This window comes from Bos javanicus, chromosome 13 (assembly GCF_032452875.1).
Source record: "Bos javanicus breed banteng chromosome 13, ARS-OSU_banteng_1.0, whole genome shotgun sequence".
Lineage (NCBI taxonomy): Eukaryota > Metazoa > Chordata > Mammalia > Artiodactyla > Bovidae > Bos > Bos javanicus.
The window spans coordinates 74,324,646-74,339,304 of record NC_083880.1 but is presented as its reverse complement, the minus strand read 5'-3'; the positions used below and the strand labels follow the sequence as shown (position 1 = coordinate 74,339,304).

The 14,659-nt window shown below is 45.2% G+C and overlaps 1 protein-coding gene and 2 non-coding genes across 4 annotated transcripts; all 3 read left to right on the top strand.

Annotated features, from left to right (window-relative positions):
• The first annotated feature begins 5,041 nt into the window (after window positions 1–5,041).
• On the top strand, window positions 5,042–9,094 carry LOC133259799 (WAP four-disulfide core domain protein 6A-like). Of its 2 annotated transcripts, none has more exons than XM_061437743.1 (4): window positions 5,042–5,261; window positions 6,481–6,612; window positions 7,934–8,101; window positions 8,769–9,094. In XM_061437743.1, exons 1-4 carry the CDS (start codon window positions 5,159–5,161, stop codon window positions 8,789–8,791), a joined length of 426 nt encoding a protein of 141 aa, XP_061293727.1. In that variant the 5' UTR covers window positions 5,042–5,158; the 3' UTR covers window positions 8,792–9,094. The 2 variants fall into 2 exon arrangements, with proteins under 2 accessions (XP_061293727.1, XP_061293728.1); XM_061437744.1 differs by having other exon boundaries at window positions 5,054–5,249.
• A 343-nt stretch (window positions 9,095–9,437) lies between these two features.
• Window positions 9,438–9,580, top strand: LOC133259937 (small Cajal body-specific RNA 17). The gene has a single exon (XR_009740605.1). It is a non-coding gene; the product is annotated as a small Cajal body-specific RNA 17 (non-coding RNA).
• Window positions 9,581–9,647: 67 nt separating this feature from the next.
• LOC133260000 (small Cajal body-specific RNA 18) lies at window positions 9,648–9,730 on the top strand. Its single transcript, XR_009740657.1, has one exon. It is a non-coding gene; the product is annotated as a small Cajal body-specific RNA 18 (non-coding RNA).
• Window positions 9,731–14,659: the final 4,929 nt, after the last annotated feature.

The window sequence follows — 14,659 nt, the reverse complement described above, 5'->3', positions numbered from 1 at the left end:
TTTAGCCATAAAAAGGAATGAAGCACTAATGCATGCTATACTGTGGATGAACCTCAAAAACATTCCACTAAGAAGTCACACAGGGACGGTAGCTGAGAGGAGCTACCCCAGGTCCGAGGTAAGGAGCAGCGGCTGTGCTTTGCTAGAGCAGCGGTGAAGAGATACCCCACGTCCAAGGTAAGAGAAACCCAAGTAAGATGGTAGGCGCTGAGAGAGGGCATCAGAGGGCAGACAGACTGAAACCACAATCACAGACAACAGGCCAGTCTGATCACACGGACCACAGCCTTGTCTAACTCAATGAAACTAAGCCATGCCGTATGGGGCCACCCAAGACGGGCGGGTCATGGTGGAGAGGTCTGACAGAATGTGGTCCACTGGAGAAGGGAATGGCAAACCACTTCGGTATTCTTGTCTTGAGAACCCCATGAACAATGTGAAAAGGTAAAAATATAGGACACTGAAAGATGAACCCCCTGGGTTGGTAGGTGCCCAGTATGCTACTGGAAATCAGTGGAGAAATAACTTCAGAAAGAATGAAGGGATGGAGCCAAAGCAAAAACAACACCTAGTTGTGGATGAGACTGGTGATAGAAGCGAGGTTCAATGCTGTAAAGAGCCATAAATGTAGCATTTTGAAGTAGCTGGGAAAAGTATTCATTTTTGCTTGCATATTTGTTAATATCTTTACTCCATAAATTGCTGTTACTAAAATCAACACTAAAAGAATGAAAATAAAGTGTTCATTTGCTTTTTTGCTAAAAAAAAAAAAAAAGGCAATATTGCATAGGGACCTGGAATGTCAGGTCCATGAATCAAGGCAAATTGGAAGTGGTCAAACAGGAGATGGCAAGAGTGAACATCTACATTTTGGGAATCACTGAACTAAAATGGACTGAATGGGTGAATTTAGCTCAGATGACCTTTATATCTACTACTGTGGGCAGGAATCCCTTAGAAGAAATGGAGTATCCATCATAGTCAACAAAAGAGTCCAAAATGCAGTATGTGGATGCAATCTCAAAAACAACACAATGATCTCTGTTCATTTCCAAGGCAAACCATTCAATATCATGGTAATCCAAGGCTATGCCCTGACCAGTAATGCTGAAGAAGCTGAAGTTGAACAGTTCTATGAAGACCTACAAGACCTTCTAGAACTAACACCCAAAAAAGATGTCCTTTTCGTTATAGGGGACTGGAATGTAAAAGTAGGAAGTCAAGAAACACCTGGAGTAACAGGCAAATTTGGCCTTGGAGTACAGAATGAAGCAGGGCAAAGGCTAATAGAGTTCTGCCAAGAGAAAGCACTAGTCATAGCAAACACCCTCTTCCAACAACACAAGAGAAGACTCTACACGTGGACATCACCAGATGGTCAACACTGAAGTCAGATTGATTATATTCTTTGCAGCCAAATATAGAGAAGCTCTATACAGTCAGCAAAACAAGACCAGGAGCTGACTGTAGCTCAGATCATGAACTCCTTGTTGCCAAATTCAGACTGAAATTGAAGAAAGTGGGAAAAACCACTAGACCATTCAGGTATGACCTAAATCAAATCCCTTATGACTATATAGTGGAAGTGAGAAATAGATTTAAGGGACTAAATCTGATAGACAGAGTGCCTGATGAACTATGGATGGAGGTTCGTGACATTGTACAGGAGACAGGGATCAAGACCATCCCCAAGAAAAAGAAATGCATAAAAGCAAAATGGCTGTCTGAGGAGGCCTTACAAATAGCTATGAAAAGAAGGGAAGCGAAAAGCAAAGGAGAAAAGGAAAGATCCACCATTTGAATGCAGAGTTCCAAAGAATAGCAAGGAGAGATAAAAAAGCCTTCCTCAGCAATCAATGCAAAGAAATAGAGGAAAACAACAGAATGGGAAAGACTAGAGATCTCTTCAAGAAAATTAGAGATACCAAGGGAACATTCATGCCAAGATGGGCTCGATAAAGGACAGAAATGGTAGGGACCTAACAAAAGCAGAAGACATTAGAAGAGGTGGCAAGAATACACAGAAGAACTGTACAAAAAAGATCTTCATGACCCAGATAATCACGATGGTGTGATCACTCACCTAGAGCCAGACATCCTGGAATGTGAAGTCAAGTGGGCCTTAGAAAGCATCACTATGAACAAAGCTAGTGGAGATGATGGAATTCCAGTTGAGCTATTTCAAATCCTGAAAGATGATGCTGTGAAAGTGCTGCACTCAATATGCCAGCAAATTTGGAAAACTCAGCAGTGGCCACAGGACTAGAAAAGGTCAGTTTTCATTCCAATCCCAAAGAAAGGCAATGCCAAAGAAAGCTCAAACTACCGCAGAATTGCACTCATCTCACACGCTAGTAAAGTAATGCTTAAAATTCTCCAAGCCAGGCTTCAGCAATACGTGAACCGTGAACTTCCAGATGTTCAAGCTGGTTTTCAAAAAGGCAGAGGAACCAGAGATCAAATTGCCAACATCCGCTGGGTCATCAAAAAAGCAAAAGAGAGTTCCAGAAAAACATCTATTTCTGCTTTATTGACTATGCCAAAGCCTTTGACTGTGTGGCTCACAATAAACTGTGGAAAATTCTGAAAGAGATGGGAATACCAGACCACCTGATCTGCCTCTTGAGAAATTTGTATGCAGGTCAGGAAGCAACAGTTAGAACTGGACATGGAACAAGAGACTGGTTCCAAATAGGAAAAGGAGTACATCAAGGCTGTATATTGTCACCCTGCTTATTTAACTTACATACAGAGTACATCATGAGAGACGCTGGGCTGGAAGAAGCACAAGCTGGAATCAAGACTGCAGGGAGAGATATCAATAACCTCAGATATGCAGATGACACCACCCTTATGGCAGAAAGTGAAGAAGTACTAAAGAGCCTCTTGATGAAAGTGAAAGTGGAGAGTGAAAAAGTTGGCTTAAAGCTCAACATTCAGAAAACGAAGATCATGGCATCCAGTCCCATCTCTTCATGGCAAATAGATGGGGAAACAGTGGCTGACTTTATTTTTCTGGGCTTCAAAATCACTGCAGATAGTGATTGCAGCCATGAAATTAAAAGACGCTTAGTCCTTGGAAGGAAAGTTACGACCAACCTAGACAGCATATTAAAAAGCAGGGACATGACTTTGCCAACAAAGGTCCATCTAGTCAAGTCAAGTCAAGTCTAGTCAAGGCTATGGTTTTTCCAGTGGTCATGTATGGATGTGAGAGTTGGACTGTGAAGAAAGCTGAGTGCCGAAGAATAGATGCTTTTAAACTGTGGTGTTGGAGAAGACTCTTGAGAGTCCCTTGGACTGCAATGAGATCCAATCAGTCCATCCTAAAGGAGATCAGTCCTGGGTGTTCATTGGAAGGACTGATGTTGAAGCTGAAACTCCAATACTTTGGCCACCTGATGCTGAGAGCTGACTCATTGGAAAAGACCCTGATGCTGGAAAAGATTGAGGGCAGGAGAAGAAGGGGATGACAGAGGATGAGATGGCTGGATGGCATCACTGACTCAATGGACATGGGCTTGGGTGGACTCTGAGAGTTGGTGATGGACAGGGAGGCCTGGTGTGCTGCAGTTCATGGGGTCGCAAAGAGTAGGACACGACTGAGTGACTGAACTGAACTGAATAAATCACACACAAAAAGTCATATACTATGAGATTCTATTTACATGAACTATCCAGAACAGGTAAATCCATAAAGATAAAAAGAGAATAGTGGCTGCTAGGGGCTGGAATAGGCTGGAGAGGGTGTAGAGTGACTGCTAATGGTATGAGGTTTTCTTTAGGAGTGATGAAAATGTTTTGGAATTAATAAAGGTGAAAGGTGCAATATTATGAAGGTACTGAAAAGCTACTGCACTGTTATTTTAAAATTCTTGATGTTATGTAATATGAATTTCACCTCAGTTTACAAAATGGATTAGGAAAAAAAATAACGAACTAGAACTGTCTCCTACAGCTGCAAGTAAAATCAGAGACAAGCCAAGAATATGACCTACGGATGCTGCAAGCCTTAAATTGGAAAGTTCAACAGAACATTCTTCAGGCCCCACTGCTGCAGCTAGATATGAGGTCATAACTGACATTTATTCCCCCCTCCTCCACTCCCTGCATCACTGATTCCAAAGTACACTCAGAGGTGATAGAAGCTCTCCGTTAGCTATAACCTCCTCTCCTGCTTTCAAAGCACCACAACTTTAACAGGCACTCTGAATATTTGGTTCATTCTGAAATCAGCCTGTTTCTTCCCCCACATGCTACTCATGACAATACCTTTACTCTTTGACAATGATTAAAGAACAGTGGTGCCTATCCAGTTAGGTGGTGCTGTGGTAAAGAATCCACCCATCAATGCAGGAGATGCAGGGATCTTTGATCCCTGAGTCAGGAAGATCCCCTGGAAAAGGAAATGGCAACCCACTCCAGGATTCTTGCCTGGAAAATCCCACTGACAGAGGAACCTGGCAGGTTACAGTCTGTAAGGTCATAAAGAATTGGATACAACTGAATGACTGAGCACGCACACACAATGAAAAGGGATGGCCCAAAAAGAAGGAAGAGAAAGACAGAAGAGAGATGAATGGCAGGGAGAAAGAGACCCAGACAGAGGGAAATGCAAAGAAAAAGAGAGAAATAATAGGCAGTATAACAGAAAGGTGTCGAGAGAAGGAAAAACAAACAAAAAACAAAAGCAGTGTGAGAAAAATAAGCAGACCAAAATAGATATGTCAGGAGAAGAGTAAGATTAGAAAGAGACAAGAGAACTGGGATCTTCGTGATCTCCAAACTCCCCCTGGAAAACAGAAGATCCTGAAATCAAATATACCCTTCTGCTTAGGGGGTCTAGAAGCCCCTGACAAGCTTTGTTCTCCTCCCTGGTTGACCAGAAAGCCAGACAGCCTCAATGAGATGAGAAGAGGGAGCTGCCCATCAAAGAGCTCTTCCCCACAAGGGTTGACGTTGTGGGAGTCAGCTAGTCCCACTGACGGCCTCCGGGGCTTGTCGTTCTCCAGAAGAGGGAGTGTGGCTGGCTTGGCTCCAGTGATGTGTGGTTTCCTGGAGTGTCAAGGTAGGCCGGGGCAGCCAAAGTTCAGAAGCAGAAGCTGCAGAGCAGGAGTTCCTGGTTTTGGTGCTGCCAGCCAGGCGAGTCCCTCCTATAATGGGGTTCCTCAGAGTTTTGCCAATCCTGATACTATTCATTCTCTTGGGGGGTGTCCAGGAACCTGGGCTGGTGGAGGCATTCTTTCTAAGTAAGTATCAAAGTAAGTATCAAGGCAAGAATTGAAGACTCAGTCTTCCTAGTGGAGAAACTGAACTTGGCTGGGAGGAAGGAACAAAAATTTTTGCTGATGAGAAATGTGTTCCCCCACCTCTGTCTGGGATCCTGGGGGAGAAAGAACTGTATCCGGAGACCTCCTTTTAGCCCCTTTCCTCCTGGTTAAGATGTCCTTGGTGAATGCAGGAACCCGAGCCTGTGGCAACTGACTTCCCACCATAATTATGAAAGGGCTTCTTCCTGGAAGGGTTTGGATGAAACAGACTAAGGGAAGTTGGGAAAATTCCCCATAAGAAAGGCCACTCCCTGCCCCCAGCACCAGCTACATCAACTTCTAAGTCTTCTCACTGTAGCCTTCCAAAGTCTCCCCACCCCCACACCCGCACCTACAGGGGATCTTTGTCTTTGGGGTAAAGAAGGGTCTTTGAAGGTCCCCGGAAATGCTGACATAATGAAGACCCCTGCCATTAGCAGCAGAGAGAAAACTGAGCCCTCAGATAGCAGCGGAGCCACGCATGGCAGGGCCAAATCTTGTTCCACTCCCTGGTAGCCGTGTGAACTTGGCAAGTTTACAGCACCTCCTTTTTTACACAATGTGAATGGTGACAAAGCTTACCCAGAAGAGCTGTAAGGAGGGCTGAAGGGAAAAGAACAGGGACACAGCAAACACTCAGTCAGTACTGGTTATAATGATGAGCAGGAGGAGGATGGGGATGGCGGGTGGGGATGCTGCTGATGTCCCGGGCAGCTTGACAATGGCTTTACAAGGTTTGTCACATGAATCCTCAAAACAGCCCTCTCGGCAAAGGAAGAAAATCAAGGTTCAGGGACAGTTTCTGCCACACCAAGGGATGCACAGAATTCAAAAGCCCTGATTCCAGAAAGGGAGTTCGCAACCACTGAGAGCTGCAACCCCCCCTGCCCCCAGCCAGGGAACATCCAAATACGGAAAGGCCAAGTGACCAGAATAGTCCTGGGACGAGCATCTCTGTCCCTGGAACCTTATGGATGATGGGTTTAGAGATCAGATGTTGAGCGGTTATGTGGTTGGGAGTGGGGATATCGTTGGGGAAATTCTGAGCTCCCTGAAGGTGAGAGGTGAAGTGAAAACAGCTTTCCTCCTTTGGTGATGGTGTCCTGGCCCTGGGAAGGGAGGGCTCCAACCCCTTCAAGGTTCCAGATGAGTATATCCTTCTGTCCCTCAGGGCATTGTCCCCGAAACAGGGTAAGATGTGAAATACAAGAAAGAGACCTATGTACGAACAGCAGAGATTGCCCAAAGAAGATGAAATGTTGCCAGTTTAGCTGTGGAAAGAAATGTTTAGATATCGACAAAGGTAACTCACCAATCCCCTGGGTTACCTGACACCCTCACCCCTACGGCTACTTCCTGCCACCTGTGCTGGTATTGTCATACTCTTCCCCTAGCTTGTTGATGACTGGTCTCTGACCAAGAGACCAGATGCATCTTCAACTTGGCACAAATCCTGTCAATGCTGGGCTGGAGAGGGTGCTGACAGACGTGGGTTTCATCTCATTTCTGCCTCTATTTAGGTGTGTGATGTGAGTAATGTAATTTTTCCTCTAAGGGTCTTAGTTTTCCTGTTTCTAAGAAAGGTGTGAGTATTTTGTGATCCTCTGAGGTGCTGAGTAGCTATGGAAGTCTCATCAAATGCCAGCACGGTGGCAGGTGACATGATAGCTATAAAAAACGGGTATATGATCTGTATTTCCTAGCTTCTTTTCTGGTCTCTCTGTCTGTAGAAATTCTGGATGCCTCTCCTAGACATCTTTGATCTCTTACACTCTTTTCTCTCTGCCCTTATCATTGAGCTCTAAAGAAGACCTTGTTCATCAAGCATTATTCATTCATTAAACAAACATTTACTGTGGCCTTGACACCCGTGATGGGCTCCACTTGCTCAGTGTAGCCGGGGGGACAGGAAAGGAATCCGTGATTTAAGATCTGAAAGATGGATAGAAGGTAGGAAAAATGGAATGGAAGACGTTTCTGGCACAGGGAACAGCATGTGCAAAGGCCCTGTGTGAGAAGACACCATCCTCAAGCTAGGAAGCCCAGAGAGCAGAGAAGAGCATGAGTATGGTAAGAGATGAGCACAATAAAGCTAGAGTAGGCAGAGAAAGCTCTGACAAGGCAGGGCCTTGCCAGTCAGAGTAAAGGATCTTGTCTCAATGTTAAAAGCAACAGACTATCTACATTCAAATCCCTTACCATCTATATGTGACCTTAGGGAAGTGACTTAGCCTCTCTGAGTCTCAGTTTGTTCATCTGAAAAATGAAGATGATAAGAGGACCTACCTCATAAGACTATGTGTTAATATATATCAAGTACTGAGAACAATGCCTGACCCTTTAATAACTGTGTGCTCATCGTGCTTCAGACTCTGAGGTTCTAAAGAACTCTATTTGTACCTCCTAGGGCTGTGCACAAAACAGCTGCTCAGTAAATGCTTCCGTTCAGGATTTTTTACTGTAAACATTCCTGAAATATCCATGCAGGATGAGTTCTGTACCGTGCGCTAAAATTTTCATGCCTTTGCATCCCACTGTCCTCCCATCCCATGCCTTTGCACATGCGTGGAATGTTCCTTAGGAGGCAGACATCCAAACAGCTCTGCCCCTCAATCTCCCTGCAGATGTGTGCACTTTGCCAAAGGTTCCTGGCCCCTGCAACGCCTACTTTGTGCGCTGGTGGTATGATCAGCAAAAAGAAATCTGCTCCTCATTTATCTATGGAGGTTGCCAAGGGAACAATAACAACTTCCAATCTGAAAGTGTCTGCCATGCTATCTGCCCCCAGAGAAGTAAGTCCCAGTCTCCATGCTAACCTGGGCCACCCTGGGAAGTCTGGTGTTGACTAGTCCATTCCAGAAGCCTGGCAGTCTTGGGGCTTATGATCCAGAGGTAAGAATGCAGCTCACAGAAGGGTAAGTAGAGGATGTTTTGGGAAAGAGAGGGTGGGAAAGGGAGCAGTGGTCCAAGGGATGTGGGTGAATATGAAATGAATGGTGGGTACAGACAGAGTAAGCAGAGGTGGTGGAGTAGCTGAGATCAAGTCAGAAGAAGGCCCAGTGAACCGACCCAGAGCTGGGCGCCATGCACCAGCCAGTCGCTCCAGGCCTTAACTTCTATCAAACCTCGTCACTGATTCTTTTTATTTTCTTAAGGTGATTATAGCCAGGGCAACTACATGCTTTATTGACCAAATTAAGATTCTTTTAAGAGTGAAAGGAGATGCCATTAATTATTACACTGGGAACAACAGGCATAAACTGGGACTATTGGAAAAACCAGAACACACGATCACTCTATGAGCCCCTGAAGACACTCCACTTCTGTTTTCTCTCCCTGTGAAATGATATAAAAATGACGCCATCTCCTTTCTTCCATTAATTGCAAGCTATGGTCCTGAAGGTGAGAAGGGCCCCAGCATCTCACCAGGACATCATTTTTCATCCTGTTGTCTTGCAGGGTCAGTCAGCTGGCTGGGATAAAGAAAGCTGGAACAACCTCCAGGATTTGGATCTTATTCCAGGGATCTCTCCAGGTGTGCCTGACAGATGTTCCACGTTGGCTTCCACTGGTTGAATCTCAGCTGCGAAGACCTTGGCGGTTCCCTTGAGGAGCCCCATGATTTGCTTACATCCTTTACTCCAGCTCAGCTACTCTTCAAACACAATGCCCTTTGCTCTTTGATCCCTTCTCAGTGTGTGACCTTATTTCTTCAACTTTCAGGGCCCCCATTTATCATTTGGAAACCTCCAGTTCACCCCAATAAAGCGCTCTGTGAGGTCTGAGTTCTCTGCAGCTGAATAATTCACATCTGTTCCCTCTGCAGAGAAAATGTCATTGGATCTCCCAGTGACACCATGGAGTATGAAAGAAGAGTATGAAAATCCTGTAGAGGGCTGATGATATTTTTGTCCTGGTGCAATTGCCATAAATTTGCTTAAGAATGGAAACAGAGCAGGTCCAGGTTTTGTCTGGACTAAAGCTTGGAAGTTCCTTTAAAAAGGAATGCACACACAGCCCAGGGAGAGGCCGAGGCGGCTGGACCTGCCGGGGAGGCCCGGGCGTGAGAAGCGGGACAGGGAGGTTGACAGGTGTGGGGTGTAGCGAGTGGCGTAGGGAACAGAGTTGCTCCCGGGTCCACGATGCAGCCCCCGGATGAGGCCGCAGTATTTTCCTTATATGATCGGGCCCCATGGCTGGCGGCTCTGCTGGCCCGGAGCCTGAGACGATTATGAAAACGTGTCACGCGAAATGGGGCCAGGGACCCGGGGGCTGGGAGGTTAGGGGGAGGCAGTTAGGCTAAGATTTGGGTGACGTTAGGGTGGCCCCTGCAAGCCCTGGTCGATGATGACGTGACCACTGCGCAGTCTGAGTTCTGGGAACTAGGTGATGGAGCGTGTGCTGAGAACGGACTGAGACCGAGAAAAAAGAAAAAAAAAAGGAATGCACATTAAATTTAAAAGTGAATATTATTTCAAGTGAGAAAGGAAATTGCACCAATTGCAAAGTTTAAAAAGCTAGCTAGTACTACTAATTGCACAAAATCCATATAGATGAATTATCCATTTTTTAAAATGTAGGACATTATTTCTGTAAAAGTCAATGTCTATGGAAAGATAATTCAGTCTTTGATTTACTGTGGCTGATCAAAAGATGACTATCTTTCTATTTTGATTATGGTGGGGGTGCATAAATAACAGCCATATGTGATAGTTGTAGTTCTCCTGCAGGTTTGTGCCCTAAAGATACAGGACTTTTAGTAAATTCTCCTTGTATAATTCCATCAAAAAAGAAGAAAATGTATGGTACATTTAAAATTGTACATAATGAATTATCAAGTATATTCTTGCTAGTAAAGAGCATCTGTTCTTGGGATGAGATGGGGGAGGGAGGTTCAAGAGAGAAGGAACATATGTACACCTGTGACTGATTTATGTTGATATATGACAGAAACTGAAGAGGAAAAGTTAAAATTTAACATAACCTCTTTCTCCCTCTGCCTCTGTAACTCAGCTTGCCCCTTGCAAATTGTAGATCATGTAGGTCACATAGTTTCAGAAAGTGGGGACTTGCAATACTAGGAACTGGAGTTTATTTCACTCACTCTTATCCTGCTCTTTGCAATTGCCCAACCCCTGCAAACCTGCTTAATCATGCCTGTCCAGGTCAGGCATCCCCCTACCCATCTTGACTGCTGTTCCCGCACACGTGAAACCCCTTTTTAGTTTAAACCAGCCTATTTACAGCTAGTGTTGCCCACTACAGTCTGTCTATAAAAATCTGTAATCCCTTTGTTCAGGGCTCAGAGCTTGGAGTGTTAACTCTTCTGGGCCCACCGGTGTAATAAACCTGAGTTTTCCAACTCTCTGAGTGTGGTGCTTGGTTTCTCGAATACTGGTTTCTGCAACAAACTAATGCAATATTGTAAAGTAATTATCCTCCGATTAAAAAAAAAAAGAACACCTGCTCTGAACAGGCTTCTGTAAGAACTAATTTTTTTCTCTTTATAGATTTATTTTTCTGATATTTGGAAGAATTGTTTGCAGAATGATTTTTCTTGCTCCATACATTTTAAACCTTATTTTTCCTCCACTATCCCATCCTTCTAGGTGCATTTTGTACATTTTATTACAACACAACCTCTAGCCCCATTCCTTAGTGTCATGTGGGTGGTAGGAATGTTGCTCAGCACCATTTTTGTACCAAGACAGATGGCAGCAACTTATGATACATAGAAACGTCATGGGAGTGTGTAATTTCCTTGGTCCTGTCTCTTCACAACAAAAATTTGAAGCAATGGATGTTAAAGCTCTCGGACAGACCGTGTCACAGCATCTTGTTACAGCTCAGTTTTATTTAGAAAATTAAAGGAAAATACATCCTCGGGGTGTGAAGGCATGCTGACCCAAAAGATGTGAAGAGAAGAGAGCGAGAGAGCCGGGGAGAGAGAGAGCGAGCAAGCGAGTGAGCGAGCGAGCGAGAGACCCCTGGCCCTTTGGCTCCTCTTTATTTGTTTTTTCTCCTCCCCCTGGGCCTGCCCTGTGTAGATTGGGCTAGCAGGAGTGTTGTTTGTTCTACCTGAGGACCTCACTCCGGTCCTTGGACATTCCTTTGTTCTATTTTCATGGACTTTTCCCTTCCTTGTCTTTTAGCCACTGCCATTCTGGACTCCTTTTTCCTATTCTAACTACCTAACAGAAATAACTGATACACAGTACATAGATGTAGCATACGTACATGAATGACTACTTAAACACAGGGGCTTCCCAGGTGGCCCTAGTAGTAAAGAACCAGCCTGCCAATGCAAGAGACATAAGAGATGGGGATTCGATCCCTAGGTTGGGAAGATCCCCTGGAGGAGGGCATGGCAACCCACTCCAGGATTCATGTCTAGAGAATCCCATGGACAGAGGAGCCTGGAGGGCTACAGCCCAGAGTGTCTCAAAGAGTCAGACATGACTGAAGCGACTTAGCATGCACACATCTAAATATATCCCACTAATTCCAAACTCAGGTGCTTCCCCAACTCAACTTCCTTTTAGCTGGATGCCATAAATATCACGGCACAGGAGAGGGAAAGATGGAGTGGAAAGAGAAAGCAGGCTGGCTGGTTAAAAGATCTTGCTTTCAGAGATGATATGGAGCATACTACCTGGGCCACTCTCAGAGTCTTACAAGGGGTCTGTTCGAGTGAGGAGCCCTAAGGCTTGAGGCTTAATAGAGGGCAGCTCCATCTTGGAAAGGGCTCATGCATCTGCCACAGAGAGGGAGGGGACCAACTACACTGAGATGATCACGCTAAAGAGGCTCCTGTAGGTGATCTGGTCCACAGCCCCAGAGAAGCTCTGCCTAAGGAGCAGCATCAGTCTCCAGCCACATGAATGAGCTCGCAACCCATCAGAGCCTCCAGCAAGCATCAACTCTATGAAGACCCCAAGAGAGGACCACCTGGCTGATTCCTTCCCATTTCCTCACCCACAAAAAATAAAATGTTTGTTTTAAACTACCAAGTTTGGGGAATTAAAAAAGTGCTTTATTTGGCTGCACCGGGTCTTAGTTGCATCATGCGGGATCTTGGTTGTGGCCCCTGGACTCTCTAGTTGTGACTGGTACACTCTGGAGCCCATGGGCTTTAGCCATTGTAATGTGTGGGCTTAGCTGCTACGTGGCTTGTGGGGTCTTAGTTCCCCGACCAGGGATGGAATCTGCGTCCCCTGCGTTGCAAGGCAGAATCTTAACTATTGGACCACCAGGGAAGTCCCTGGGGAAAGTTTATTTGCAGCAATTGGTAGATAATTGAAACAGATGAAATAAAGAAGTGAATAGAATGGAAGCAGGAAGCGGGGAGGGGAGAGGAAGAGGAAAGACATGGAGAAGCCCGGGTGAACAAAAAAAGGGGTCCCCAAAAGACAGGGCAAGGTAAGAGAAGGCAAGGCTTGAGAAGGGAGCCCCACAGCACACATCTTGCATGTCATTTTTGAATAAACGCCTTGTTTGCTTTGACTTGCACCAAGAGCTTCTATAGAGAGTCTGGGGTACACTTACTGGTCAAGTAAGACCTATCATCTTCTCAACTCTCAGTTTCTCCCTCTTTAAAAAGGGCTGCTTAAATTTATGACTATTTCTGAAAATGATGTTAGCAAACACTTACATTAGGGTCACTTAGGGTCACTTATGGGGCTTCCCTGGTAGCTCAGTGTTAAAGAATTTGTTTGCCAATGCAGGAGCCACAGGACATGCAGGTTCAATTGCTGGGTCTGGAAGATCTGGAGGAGGGCATGGCAGCACACTCCAGTATTCTTGCCCGGAGGCTCCCCATGGACAGAAGAGCCTGGCTCGTCACTTAGGGTAGGAAGGACTTGTCTAAAGTGTGGGTCCTCCAGAAATTGTCTTCTAAGAAATTGTCATCTCAAGAAGGAGAGTCCAGGAATCTTCAAGATCTAAGTGATTTTATCAGAACCTGTGGATGGAATGATACTTAAGGGGCAATCCATCAGTGAGAAAAAAAAAATAGAGGTTTAACATGTTTATTGGTGTCTGCTCCTGGTACAGAAGGACATTAGGAGAAAATACTAGAATCTTTGAAAGTTGGAGAGGATCAGGCAGGGTTGCGCTGCAGACCTCCAAAACACTGCTCATTTGGCGGTTTTGCAGAGTGACCACCTGGCCAAGTGGTCTTTGTGTGTGGTGTCTCCTACATTTACATTACTCTTGCCTTCACACCTCTGTTCTCCTGGGAAGTCTGTTCCAGTCCTGTGCATCTTTGTAATGCAGGCCAAATTACCAAAAAGTCATCATTAATCTGCATCCTATGGGGAGAGCACTTCTCTGGGAATAAAGACGTGGAAATGAGTCTCAACTTTGCCCCTCATTGAATGTATGGCCCGGTTGGGACAGGGTAGGGTGGAGAGGTACTCCTCTCAGAATCTCAGTTTCCAATCTGTTAGATGAAAGTGGTGGACTAATATTCAGAGTATTTCTAAAGTTGAGAAAATATGGAAGCTCAGGAACCCTGCCAAATCCGAGAGGCAACTGATGCTTGTCCATCCCATAGGTAACTCTCAGTTCTTGATTGAAATTTACATGCATGAGCAATTGGAACAGAATCATTCTGCCCTCATGGACCACAGAGGTCCTTGTAAATGGCCCAGTGTGCTTTGCGGATGACAGTGTCTGTACTCTGTGCTCAGACACTCCTGTGCAGAGCCCTCAGGGTTGAGCATAGGTCCTTATATGGAAGGTGCTGTGTCTCCTTGTTGTCAACTGTTTGCTCATTACTCTGCCCCTTAGAGCCCTACTCAAGAGGATACCTTGAGTAGGATTTTTAGGTGTTACTTGTGGTGGCAGGCAGACCCAGGACTCCTTATTTCCCTTCTCCTTCTCATTCTCTTTTCAAAACTACCTCCAGAGCCAGAAATGCCCAGAGGAAGCTGTGGATGGCTTGGAACCTCTGGGAATGAGCCGATAAAGGAGACTAGAGAGTTCTCACAGCCCAATAACTTTCCCCTCTTTTTTTTTTTTTTTTTTTTTTTAACACATGTACAAATAGAAGCTTCTAGCAGGAAGCAGACTTGTCCAAAGTCATATAGCAAATCAATAACACATCTGGATCTAAAGTCCAGGTTTGAAGGGTAGCAAGGTGTTGCTCGGTGGCTCAGACTGTAGAGTCTGCATGCAACGCAGGAGATTCAGGTTCGATTCCTGGGTCGGGAAGATCCTCTAGACAAGGGAATGGCTACCCACTCCAGTATTCTTGCCTGGAGAATTCCATCAACAGAGGAGCCTGGCAAGCCATAGTCCACAGGGTCACGAAGAGTTGAGTACAACTGAATGACTAACACGAGGTGTTG

What these genes read in the sequence shown, in the direction of transcription:
- LOC133259799 (XM_061437743.1), top strand. Translation starts at nt 5,159, where the DNA reads ATGGGGTTCCTCAGAGTTTTGCCAATCCTGATACTATTCATTCTCTTG. An exon ending in CTTTCTAAGTAAGTATCAAA is followed by an intron (nt 5,262 to 6,480) that starts GTAAGTATCAAG and finishes TCTGTCCCTCAG; the next exon opens with GGCATTGTCCCCGAAACAGG. An exon ending in ATGTTTAGATATCGACAAAG is followed by an intron (nt 6,613 to 7,933) that starts GTAACTCACCAA and finishes ATCTCCCTGCAG; the next exon opens with ATGTGTGCACTTTGCCAAAG.